The following is a 13,715-nucleotide window of genomic DNA, read 5'->3' on the forward strand; positions in this document are numbered from 1 at the left end:
AAATTTAAGCACCCATCTTAAAATCCACCATTTAAACATTCTTTTCAGGAAGACACTGTGAAACATTTCTAAATCTAAAACAGTGACCCAATGCACATACAATATAGCAGGTTTTCTAGACTCCTTCTGACCCTCGCTTCCAATGTTCTTGTTCTTTTTACGCTGGAACTATTTTGCAAGTATGGTCAGATGTCTCAGAAAACACTGACTTACAGTCTCCATTTGCAGGGAGGAGTCTAGGTTGTGGGGGCTGGGATGTAGGAATGGCAGAGATCAATGGCTATAGAAAACGGATCTCTAAACAAGGGGGAAATCAATCCTTTCTCTTCCAACTCCCACATCTCTCAAACACATGAACAAAGGTAATGAAGACATGACTAAGGACGGAACGTGCAGGAAGGTTGCCTTAAGGGCTTAATCTGGGTAGATTTGATTACAGCTAAGAAGATGAATTCTAAATTTGGAAAGGCCATCAAGGTAACTAAGGATGTGACTAGATCCTTCATGTCTTTCCACTTAACGAGGAGAACAAGATTATGAAAACTATTTTAGTAAGCAAAAGGATCTTCACAGATTCAGTCCTTTCTGAGATAAGGTGCACTAATCATTAGAACAAGTTACCAAGGAAAGCCAGGCACACTATTTCCCCAGGAGGTTGGCCTCATTATCGAGATGGTTTAGGCACCATTTTACTCCAAGGAAGAATGACTTAGGTGGTCTGCAAAGCTCCCCATTATATCTCCAGATTCTCTGACGTCGTAAGAAAAAGATTAAAAAAATTTTAAAAAATTCCTTCAACTAAAAAAAAACAAGCATTCCTTTTGGAAGGAAAAACCTTTTAAACAAGAAATCCTCCCATTCTGCAAATGTGCTCAACCAAGTTCTCAACAATGCTACTACTCAGATTTTATGATATTGTGAGAAACAAAAGGTTTTCAATCCCTCTTACCCTTTAAGTAGTGGTTCTCAATATGGTGCTCCCTTCCTCCCTCCCTGGGTTATCTGGCAATGTCTGGAGACATTTTTGGTTGTTACAGAGGACTGCTACAACATGTAGTATGTAGAGAACACAGATGCTGCAAAACACTCTACAATGCGCAGGACAGCCCTCATACTCCCCCAACAAAGAATCATCCAGCCCAAAATGTCAATAGTGCTGAGGTTGAGAAACCCTGCTCTAAAAGTATACTTAAAAGGGAAGATAAAAGGACTTCTTTTATTTTAGTATCTATCTCCAGTTGGTCCAAAGAAGAAAATAGAATTTAACAGTCCTACAAAAACTAAACAAATAAATACCCAAGAAAATACTAAGCTCAACTCAAGATCTACTCTAACTCAAGATTGTTTATAATAGATCTTGTTATACCAAGTTCAAACATACTGAATTATATACAGCCATTAAGAGTAAAATTCCAAAGATCATGTTTAAATACTTTTTCTTTTGGCAGATTTTATTTTTTTCTAACCAAGTAAGCAATTCTTACTTTTAGATACTTAAATTCTATTTTTGATTACTAGAAAATGTACTTCTTTTTCATTAAGTGGTCAACTTACCTATCAGATATAATTATTACATGTAAGTATCAAGCTATTAAAATAAATTTTAGAAATATTGATCAAGAAAAATAATGAGAATACCAATTACCTACATCACTAGAAATGAACAAGGGAGGCCAGGCACGGTGGCTCACACCTATAATTCCAGCACTTTGGGAGGCCGAGGCAGGTGGATCACGAGGTCAGGAGATCGAGACCACCCTGGCTAACACGGTGAAACCCTGTCTCTACTAAAAATACAAAAAATTAGCCAGGTGTGGTGGTGGGCATCTGTAGTCCCAGCTACTCGAGAGACTGAGGCAGGAGAATGGCATGAACCCGGGAGGTGAAGCTTGCAGTGAGCCGAGATCGTGCCACTGCACTCCAGCCTGGGCAACAGAGCAAGACTCCGTCTCAAAAAAAAAAAAAAGAAATGAACAAGGGAACATCACTACAGATCCTATAGATAACAGGATTAAACAGATAATACAAAATATTATGAACAACTTTATGCCAACAAATAACTTAGATAAAATGGACAAAGCCCTTGAAAACCACAATTTACCAAAATTGAAACAAAGAGAAAGTCTGAATATTCCTCTGCTAAAGAAATACACTTCATAACTTAAACATTTCTACAAAGAAAACTCCAGACCCAACTGGCTTCACTGGTAAATTCTTGCAAATATTTAAGAAAAAAAAGATGGCTGGGCACAGTGGCTTACACCTGTAATCCCAGCACTTTGGGAGGCTGAGGCGGGCAGATCACCTGAGGTCAGTAGCTCAAGACCAGCCTGGCCAACATGGTGAAATCTGTATCTACTAAAAATACAAAAATGAGCCAGGCATGGTGGTATATACCTGTAATCCCAGTTACTTTGGAGGCTGAGACAGGAGCCAAGAGGTTGAGGTTGCAGTGAGCTCAGATTGCACCACTGCACTTCAGCCTGGGTGACAGAACTAGACTGTCTCAAAAAAACAAAAACAATACAACAACAACAAATCCCACTTTTAAAATTAATAATCCATCACGCCTGTAATCCCAGCACTTTAGGAGGCCAAGGCAGGCGGATCACAAGGTCAGGCTAACATGGTGAAACTCCATCTCTACTAAAAATACAAAAAATTAGCCGGGCGTGGTGGTGGGCGCCTGTAGCCCCAGCTACTCTGGAGGCTGAGGCGAGAGAATGGCGTGAACCCAGGAGGCAGAGCTTGCAGTGAGCCGAGATTGCACCACTGCACTCCAGCCTGGGCTATAGAGTGAGACTCCTTCTCAAAAAAAAAAAAAAAAAAAAAAAGAAAAGAAAGGAAAGAAAGAAAAAAAGAAAAAAAGTAAATAAAATTAATAATCGAGTAAATAAATAGACATGGAAGTTGGGTCTGTTCCAATCCTCAACCCCTCTGGAGTCACACCAAAGATCACCCCAATATCTTTCCATCCCAGAAAGCTAATACTTCCCTTCCTTCTCTCTTTCAAGAGGGATGAGACAATGGACTACATTTAAAACATTTTTTAAGATTCATTTATATGTGTCCATTTGTAATCAACTAAAATTCATTACTCCCATCTGGCTTTCAGTTCCCTGACCAAATCTTATTTCCTACTCTCTCCCATACCTACTCTCTGCTATGGCCAGGCCAGTTTCTTCAGAATTCCCCCAACAAACCTTGCTCACTCCTACCTATCTTTCATGGGTTATCCTAATCCCTTCCACCCTTCTCAACACTCCTCAAATCTAAGTCTCCACTGGAAACTTCATATAAGCCACAAGGTTTTACCTTTATCAGAACTCTTTCTAAACTTTTATCTGGAATTTTATAGTTAGACCCAAATGATTCTCTCAGTGGGTTTCTTTTATCCCCTTGGGGAGACTGTCATTTCCCTCCAGCTGCCATGTGCCTGCTTAAAATCCCTTCCTGATTCTCTGTGACCAACAGGGCAATGACCAAGTTATTTCCTGGTACTTTACAATCTGGCCTCAGCTCTCCCCACTCCCCTACACTGAGGCCATTCCCAACTCAACATACCCACACAGCAGCCTCTGCCACGGCTCCTGCTTTTACACATTTGTATCCAGGGCCTGGACCATCCTCTCCCAGACACCTGGACACCCTGACCCCCATCTTCCTGCTCATCCTTGAAGACTCTCAGATTTAAAGTAACTGCCTCCCTAGGGAATCCCTCTTTGAAATACCACCTCCCCCCCTTTTTTCCTCAGACAGATATTCTTTTTCCTACAGGATCTTGTACTTTTATTATAGCTGTTTATCTGCCTTTCAGAAATGACTGTGGTTACTTGAGAACAGTGTCTTGTTTATTTTTTGCTTCAAGACTTAGCACAGTACTTGGCTCATCTGAACAGGACTCTGTGAATGCTTGCTGAGTGAGCAGCTGTCCAATATTCCCCTGAGAGCCCCACGGTGATGGACATGTGACAGGAATTCAAAGGCTTAGAGACTGGCACATGCTAGTTGCATGATATTGTGGTAGGTACTTGTTTAACCCTAATACACATGGTGAGGATGGAAACACAAAGCTGCCATTGCCTTTTAATCCTCAGGGCAATAATGAGTTTCACGGAAACAAAGCCTTCAACTCCAATCTTTCCAGAACTTCAAAAACCTGACGAGAAGGAAGTACTTTTCACCAGAGAAAGAAAAGTATTTTATAGCAGCAGAAGAAAAAAAGCTCAAGGCAAAAAAAAAGCTAATGAAAGAACATCTAAACTGCTCTTTCAATTGTTTTTGTGTCTGTATGCCTGGCAGCAATCAAATTACTTCTAAAGCAACTTCAAGCTCTGAAATTGTTATTCTGTGATAAAAATATTAATATTATTAAAGAACAATAATTTATGTAATTTACTCTATTTAATTTAGCATAGTTTACCAGAGTTTGCAGTACATCAATGTTAATTTAAATACCTTGAAATCTATAATTTTAATGTTGATAGACCTTAATAAAATGCATATGAATCCTCATTTTTAAACAAATATTTGTGGAACACCTACAATATGCCAATCATTCCAATGAACACTGGGGTATAACAATGAATACAACGATTTCTGCTCTTGACAAATTTGGTATTTGAACAGAAAGGAGCATATTAAAAACACTAACAAGCCACCCATCGTGTTAAAATTATTAAATGGATGATGATGGCTCAAAATATACCAGATGCTCTCTTACCAATGTTTACCTAAAGGACCCCACCCATTTACCCCATATCCTCCATTCTTTTTCTAAACCATACTGATCACTGTCCAGTACTTGGGTTGTAGGCTCTTTTGCAATGTATCTATGTACTGCTTCTCCCCCGAGTAGTGTACTTAAGAAGAGTCAGTGGTGTGTGTTCCCAAACCTGTTTACGCCAGTTGTACTTGTTACTAGAATTATGAAACTTAATTCAATATTACGTAAACTAATAAAATAGGAGTGCCAAAAGAGAGAGTTTTTTCCTTTCTTTGAAAACCAGGTTGATTACTTTGGAGAGTCTTAACAAAAATGAGTCACTTGAGAAAATAGTTGCAAAAGTAAGTACGGGCAAGTTTAAAGGTTTAAGGGGAGTGGGGTAGGTGATATAAAGGGATTCTGCCCAGAGATTGGTTCCCAATGCCTTTAGGTTTTCATTCTACTTTAATGTAAGAATCTGAAGCTGAAAATCAGAAGCCAATGAATTTTGGCTGTGATTTAATGTAAGAAAGACTTATAGGAACTCCAATCAGGTCCTTGCACTCAAAGCAAAGGCCTTGACTCTACAATAAAATATCAGCAAATTAATGTTTAAAGTTAAACAAAATGTTTAGGCTACATATGTGGCACGTTTTATGATTCATCCCTTTGGCATTTTCAATAAACCATCCAGCTGCTTGGTCCTGGATGTAGCAGATAAGGGTTTTCTCCAAGAAGCCCCTGGAGAAGCCAGGTGGTTTGGTCAACAGCTTTTGGTAGAGCAAAAATATAATAAAGAATTAATGACTTCTTGTTTGTCACAAACGGTACTCCGTGGTATTCGACTATGAGGTTTACTCAAAATGTCGGTTTGTGTCCCGATATTAAAAGGGAGCTCTCTCCAAGATCCAAGGATGGGCTCCTTACTAGATCTTTAGACTCAGAGGGAGGGAAGCTAGCATATTCTGGGATCACTTCCTGCCCAGTTATTCAGCAGGATTCCATTCCTTTTTGTCTCCCACTGCATCTGAATTCCTGAGCAAGCTTCCAGAACCAAGCATTGCATGTATGGGTCTTCAGCGTGCTTCTTTCTGAGTGCAGCCTCTGAGGGTGGCTTGAGCCTGGATGTCGGGGAAGAAAGGGATTTAAGGAGAAGAGGTCAGGAGAAGCCAAAGCTGGAAGTGTTAGAGGGAGAACATTATAGCTTCCTCCACCAGTTCCCTTGGAGGAGAGCCAATCATACTGGAAGCATGCACATCGAAGATGCCAGCATTTAACCCAACTATAGATGACACTTCTGATGCTGGCTTCATGCACTCAAGTAGTGTTTAGACCATCAGGGAGCTGTTTTCTCTTGTTTTTCAAGCATAACATTACTCTCTCATTTCTTTTTTCTAAATTACATATTGGTTGACCTGTAAAGACCCAAAGAAATAATTTCATCAAATTCTTTTATTTTATAGTAAACTAAAATTAAGAAGAGAAAATGATTTACCCAAGATCACACAGCAAACTAGTGGGCAAGCTGGGGCAGGCACCAGGGCCTCTCTGCTTAACAGCCTTCTTTGCTTCCTGGCTCCAGGAACCAGGAGCATGAGCACCCCCTGGGAGCTTGTTACAAACGCAGAAACTCAGGCCCCACCCAGGCCCACTGAATCAGACACTGCTTTTTTAATAAGATCGCTAGATGATCTGTACACATATTAAAAGGAACTGCTCTAGACCCAAAATTTTTTTTTTTTTTTAAGATGGAGTCTCGTTCTGTTGCCCAGGCTGGAGGTGCAGTGGCGCAATCTCAGCTCACTGCAAGCTCCGCCTCCCAGGTTTATGCCATTCTCCTGCCGCAGCCTCCCAAGTAGCTGGGACTACAGGCGCCCACCACCGCGCCCGGCTAATTTTTTGTATTTTTATTAGAGATGGGGTTTCACCGTGTTAGCCAGGATGGTCTGGATCTCCTGACCTTGTGATCCGCCCGCCTCGGCCTCCCAAAGTGCTGGGATTACAGGTGTGAGCCACCGCGCCCAGCCTAGACCAAAATTTTTAAAATGCTATTTAGTGAAATTATTGACATTTAAATACATAATCCTTATAAGAACTTCCTTACCACAAAATGGGTTGAAACAATTATTTCAATATTTTGTTGTATCTGATCATTTTGTATGCAGTTTCCATTTAAAATTATAGGCAACTGGCCACTCACAGTGGCTCACGCCTGTAATCCCAGCACTTTGGGAAGCAGAGGAGGGAGGATCACTTGAGGCCAGGACTTTGAGACCAGTTTGGGCACCATAGCAATGCCCTATCTCAACAACAACAACAAAAAAAATGTAAAGCTTAGTCGGGCATGGTGACACACGCCTGCAGTCCCAGCTACTTGGGAGGCTGAGGTGGGATGACTGCTTCAGCCCAGGAGTTCCAGGCCACAGTGAGTTATTACATCAGGCCACTGCAGTACAGCATGGACAGAGTGAGACCCTGTCTCCAAAAGATAAATAAATAAAAATTTTAAAAGTACAGGCAAAGAAACAAAATCAGCATTTCTCTCTGGATACATAAGCCATATTAAAGCAGCTTGGTTATTCCACAAATGCCTTATAAGAGGTTATTACATGGAATTCACTTAATTGCTATGCCTTCAGGCCTATGAACAAGGTAACAGAATCAAAATTCTGTTGGGCAATGCAAGTTCCTATCAGATAAAACCAGAGTTCACACTGAAGGGTGTGTGTGTCCATGTGTTGTGTGTGTGCACTCTCACTCACCTTCACAATATGTGCAGCCAAACATGGAACCCTTCAGCCAGAGAAATAATTAGTTTCAACACACTCATTTAGGTAGCATACTGCATACACAATACAGCAACATCTCATTGTGCAAAACAACCAAAGTTACTGAACAGTCAAATACACTTCAAACATCAATTGGCTCATTCCATTTACCTGAACCCTCCAGAAGAGGCAAATCCATAGAGACAGAAAGTAGGTTAGTGGTTGCCAGGGGCTGGGGGGAGAAGAGAATGAGGAGTGACTGCTAAATGGGTACAAGATTTCTTTTTGGGGTTGATGACAATGTTCTAACATTAGATAGTAGCGATGGCTGCACAAATCTGAATATACTAAAGACCACTGACTTGTATACTTAAACGTGTGAATTGTATGATAGGTGAATTACATCTTAAGGCTATAAAAAAACTGGCTTAACAATTAAAAACCCATGTTTTCTTTCAAGATGTAATGAAAAGTGAAATTATACATATCACCACTACTCATTATTTTATTTTTAGGTTAAAGATTGTAAATATCTTAAAATTTGAGTCTGAAGGGATTTATTTCTACAAACCTCATTTATTTTACCAGTAAATTAACTGATCCTGGTTAAGGAACTAATTGTATTAAGAACCAAAGTCCCGACTTAATGGGCCAATGGTCAGAATTTTCCCAACGTTTAATCATTTCAATTAAAATATTCATAGGAGGATGTACGGTAATTAAATACATCTGGAAAAATAAAACCAGTTCATGGCCCCGTGGTGTATTTACTAAGAGTCTACCAAAGAAAATCAGTATGTTTCCTTTTTTACATGAAGGGAACTTTCTTTTTAATGTAAAAACTAAAATCAAAACCAAGGATACTGCCAGAACCAGTGAAGTATGCACAAATTAACATAAATTGGCAATTGAAATGTGGAGCCAACAATTGTCCAAAACACAAAGTACTTCCTTAAGAACAGGTCTCTGGCTCGGGCCTTTGCTTCATGAGAACTGCACCCAACTCCACACCTATTTAAAAATGAAGCCCACCCTACCCCTACATCAGCCCAAAGTATTGTGAAAGCTATTCTGAAGAAGGTCCCCGTGTGATAATTCCACGTACAAATCCAAACGCCTAGCGTTAAATTAAAATAACGATTTCAGAAAAAGTAGTTGATGCTTTCCTCAATACCACACTTGTTCGTAACTGTAACATCTTTGGTGGCAATTATCACCAAAGTGATCACAGGCTGAGTAGCAGTCATCCTCTGAGCCTCATTTTGTGTATGAGCCTCATTTAAAACGGAGGTTGAATGGTTTGACTGCTCACATGGGGGACATTAAGAGAAGTAGGAACCTGAGTTACAGACCACTCGATTCTGCCCTTTCTAGAAGGATCTTATGCTAGTTCTTGCCTAACTTTTTAGAAAGAAATTTTCCTGTTGGATTTGGTGGGCCTTACCTCCTTTCATATTTTGATCACCTAGTAATTTTAAAAATGTAAACTAGAAAATTATTTGAGCTTCCTTTGAAATGCAAAAAAGTGCCCCCTTTACTCCTCACCAAAATTTTAATCAGTACAAAATTATCGCCCCCCCACACACAATTAATAGCAGAGATAATGTGAAAGAGGGGGATAAATGATTAGGGGAAGGAGAGGAGCGGGCAAGCAATTCCCAAGCCCTCACCATTAACTCGCAATGGTTAAACCCACTGACGTCCTCGTTAGGAATGCTCTTCATAGTCTTTGTGGCTTGTGGCTGGAGTCTGTCACTAGAGAAAGATAACGGAGCAGGAAGAGAAAAACCCTTTCCCAAGCACAGCTGTCACACGTTTTCAGGAGTGCTGCGGAATGAGGTTGATTTCCACAGCACCCTTTACGAGTTTTCCTCCCAATACAGAGTCCCCACTTAAAGACATGTTGCTGACGGCAGCATTTCAGGGTGTTAGGAAATGACAAAAAGAATCCTACAGCCGCCTTACACCAGCCTCGGGCCAGGTTGGAGATTTCAGATTTTCACCCTCCGGAGCTGAGCCTTTTGCCGTTGCTAGTCGTTCCCCCGTTGCATTGGAACCCGCTCAGCACACCGTCTCCACCTGCGCCCGGGCCGCATTTTGATAGTTGGAACAAGGGACAAAGAGGAGAGACTCAGCCTCTATCCCATGCTGTCCCTCTCTCCTGCCACTTTCCTGGTTTCAAGGGTCATGGTTTCTAAATGAGCTCCCGGAAGACCCCAGGCTTGGGGAACCGGGTGTTTGTTTCGCGCGGGCTTAAGGAGAACAGAACCACGGCGGGGCGGGGCGGGGCAGGACTGGACTGGGAGCTCGGGCGACAGGGAGAGCGTCCCGGGAAACAGGCAAGAAGCTACTCTCTACTGGCCCCTTAAAATAAAGCACTAGCCCGGGACGCGCCGTCTGTTCTCTCTGCAACCCCTCCCGGGGACCTAGCTCTTAGGCTTCCGCGAGCCGCACGTGCGGGGGTGCAGCCTGGGCGCAGCCGGAGCGGGGACCTCCCCTCCCCAGGATACAACAGGGAGGTGCACCTGGGCGTTCCGGACACCTGCGCCGCGCCCCTCCCACCTCCAGCGTCCCGGCTTCGTCGCGGAGGTGGCCGAGGAGGCGCCACCTGAGCGGGGGAGGGGCGGGACCCTCGGAAGGGCGCGCCCTCCCGGGGCGGGGGCGCGAGACCGTGGCCGTGGCGCGGAGCCAGCGCGCTCGCTTACCCATGGCTGGAGACTGGCGGGAGGGGTGCGGGCTGCGGGCGTTCGGGCTCCCCGGGGACGGGCAGAGCCGGTGGCACAAGTTTGCAGGTCTCGCGGGCACGTGCGCTGACCGGGCTCCTGCGGGCTGCGCTGCGCTGCGCGGGGCTGGCCGCTGGCTCCTAGCTCCCGGCCGGGGTGGGAGCGCGGCGCGGCTCCGCCTGCACTGGGGGCCGGCCGCGCGGAGAGGGGCCCTGACGTCAGCGCCGGGGGCTTTGTGCGCCCGGAGCTAGGGCCCGATTGGGGGCAGCGGGCGCGCCTAGTCTGCAGGCAAAGCTCGCGGCTTCCTCTGGGACCCCCGGGCGAGCGCCGAGGGGCGCGGGAACCGGAAAAGCCAGCGAGGGGGATGGGTAGAGAGGGGGGTGGGCTTCTAGGATCGCGGAGGCGGCGATCCGCGTCCCAGATGAAAACTATTATGGCCGGGGAAGGTTGGGGGGAGCGGGGGGCTTTGAGGTCTTAGCCACACCCATTGTATAGATAAAGAAACTGAGGCCCGGGACACTGGACCAAGGACACATAGTACTTAACAGCGTTGTCTCAATCCACAGTCTCAGTTCCTTTTGTTCAGATACGAGTCGTTACTTAATTCAGTGGTCTCAACCCTGGCTGCAGAGGAGAAATCAGCTGGGGAGCTTCTGGAAACCGGATTTCATCATGGCCTCTGCGGGTGGGACCCAGGCATCCGTGCTTTAAAAGCTCCCCAGGTGATTCCAATGTGCATCCAAGGTTGCGAAACATTGACATAAGTAACTTGTCGGTGGCTAATGACTTAGAAAGACACAGGTAGCACCCTCCAATCTAGAGTGGTGCCAGATTTGCTGGTGTCCGTTATCACCCCTCTTGATTCCTGGAAGTCCACCCCTGGAAGGCTCTTGGAGACTTTGCAGGCTCGCTCCAGTCAACCATTTCTCCCGCTGCTCAGGCCTCGCGCTTGAGCCTTTAAGTGAATTAAATGGTTTAACAGTGTACAGGGCTTAAATTCCTTCTGTCTCCTTAGAGAAGAATTTTCCTGTCTCCAAAGGTATTAGAAGAGTTATGAGACTCTTGCAGTTTTTGTAGGACTAATGCTCTGTGTGACATTTCTGAGCCTGATGTTCCCACCTGATATTTTTTGTTGTGTTCTTTTATTGTTCTGAAAATACATCATGTTATTTGAACAGAGGGTTACATAAACAGTGACAATAGATAGTACACTTAAGGGACATTTAAGCCAAAAGAGAGGCTTTAGGACTGAGAAAGGGTGGAGGAGGCAAACATTTCATCTATTGAAATTTATTGGATTAGGAAAGATTTTATCAAGGCAGAGCTCTAGAAAGCCTAATAATATTTTACATGAAAGGACAGAGATTTGTGCTAGGCGGATCAGTGGCTCATTTTCACAATCCCACGGTAATAGTCATTTCTAACCAATCTTCATGCAGTAATAAAACAACAGGGAGCTCATAGGTATAACTTGTCCTCCTGTTAAGAGGAAGTAATCCATTTGCGCCATTCCGGAGTGCAAGTGTATGTAGGAATCCAACAATAACTGAGGCTGCTTGTAAGGGAGAGAAAGACAAAGGCGGACTGGGTGAGAGCAATGAGGAATTCATGCTAAGTCCTAGTTGAGGGAAGGGTGACTTTGGTCGGTTCCTAAATCTTGAGGGTTTCCTAGGAGACCCTGAAAACAACAGAAGGGAACTCGGGCATGACCATCTGAAATAGTACTTTGGCAACACATGACCTTAATGAGCCTCTCTGGAACGAAGAACTCTAAGGTTTTGTGTACTGAGATGAAAGTAAACTCTTTGGTCTACTTTCTGTCATTCCCTAGAAGTCTTAGTTTTTTGTTTTTTTTTTTTTTTTGTCTTTTTTTTTTTCCCAAAGAAAAGAAAGAACAGCTGTCTAAATATTGGAGCTAGCCATAATGGATGCTGTGATAAAAACTGAGTTCTAACAATTGTGTATACAATGTCAGGGGAAAGCCACATTTTAACAGAAAAATTTCCTCACTTTGTAAGTATCATGGATTGATTTCAACAAGCAATTGTCCCTAAAACCCTTAAGAAAAAAAATAGCATTTGGGAGATTAGTGAAGGCTACTATAGACGATACAGATGATGGCTAGTAAGTATATTTCATTTCACTATCATTCAAAGAAATGCTATCTTAAAATAATAAACCATTTTTCTCAAGTAACTGAAATCTTTAAAAATTAAAGCAAGACTACACCTGCAGGTGGGTGAGTCAATTGGTCGAGGCTTTCTGGAAAGCCATTTGGCTGTACTACCAAGAGAATTAAAAATATTCACAGCCTCTGACCTAATAATCCCTCTTCTGGGACTCTCTCCTAAGTAAATAACAACTGTTTTGATCAAAATTAATGTGAAAGGAGGTTTATTGTAGAGTGAGATGTAATAGCAAAACAAAACAAAAAAAAGCAACAGTTGCTCAACAGAAGGGAATTAGTTATATAAATGATTGTCGACCTAGTTCAGGGGTTCTTGACTGGGAGCAATTTCGCCCCCCAGGAGACATTTAGCAGTGTCTGGAGAGAGTTTTGGTTGTCACAACTGGGGATAGGGTGGGGGGCTTACTGGCATCCAGTGGGTAAGGGTCAGGAATGCAGCTTAATGTCCTACAGTGCAGAGGACAGCTCCCCTCCCCCCAACAAAGAATGATCTGGCCCCAGATGTCAATAGTGCCGAGGTTGAGAAACCCTGATCTGTATGATCGGATATCATGTAGCCTTGTTTGCAAAGAATTATGTAGAAAAATGCTCAGAGATGTTTTAAAAGCCAAATAAAAAGCTGAATATACAACATAATCCTAGTCGTGTTAGTGTATACGTGTGTGTGTGTGTGTGTGTGTATTGAAAAACACAAAGAAAATACACTATGGTAGAGACTATTACTTTTTCGACATTTTTTTTCTATCTGGCCACACAGCCAGACTCCATTTCCCCTTAACTCCTTAACAGTTAAATGGGGCTACCTGATGGAGTTGTAGCCAAAGAGGTCAGAAGTGAGGTCCACCACTTCCGGGCTTATCCCTAAAACCTTAAACATATCGCTTCCACATGCTTTCCTCTTCTCCCAGCAGGAATGAGACGTTGACCCCTAGGGTGCTTTTGGAAGCCATGGGTTGAAATTGAAATTGTCTTATCAGCCTAGGTCACTGAATGACTTTGCCTCCGTCCTCCTCCACACACTGACAATTTGTAACTGACTTGGACATGTTTGTGACCCAGAAATAAACTGCTACTATGTTTAAGCCATTATGTATTTTGGGAGTTATTTGTTATAACAGCGACCCAACCCTAACTAATATATCCATGTATTCACTTCTACCAAAATATTAACAGGGTTTGTCTCTGGGATGTGAGACTAATAGAATTGTTAGTTTTATTTGTATACCCTGTTGTGTTTTCCTGGATTCTATAATGAGCAAGAATTACTTTTATGATGAGGAAAACACAGGCATACCTTACTCCACAGTAGATACAGTCTTCTAATAATTTGA

General features: G+C 43.0%; 1 protein-coding gene across 3 annotated transcripts in view; it reads right to left on the reverse strand.

Annotated features, from left to right (window-relative positions):
* GPM6B (glycoprotein M6B) overlaps positions 1-10,495 on the reverse strand; it is a 167,206-nt gene extending 156,711 nt beyond the window's left edge. For 2 of the 3 annotated variants that reach the window (XM_012500928.2, XM_012500929.2), the window contains exon 1: positions 10,179-10,495. In XM_012500928.2, the coding sequence (XP_012356382.1) occupies positions 10,179-10,182 (4 nt within the window). In that variant the 5' untranslated portion in view covers positions 10,183-10,495. The remainder of the gene's footprint in view (positions 1-10,178) is intronic. The other variant, XM_030806886.1, reaches the window with a different exon arrangement.
* Positions 10,496-13,715: the final 3,220 nt, after the last annotated feature.

The sequence above is a fragment of the Nomascus leucogenys genome, chromosome X (genome assembly GCF_006542625.1).
Source record: "Nomascus leucogenys isolate Asia chromosome X, Asia_NLE_v1, whole genome shotgun sequence".
Classification (NCBI taxonomy): Eukaryota; Metazoa; Chordata; class Mammalia; order Primates; family Hylobatidae; genus Nomascus; species Nomascus leucogenys.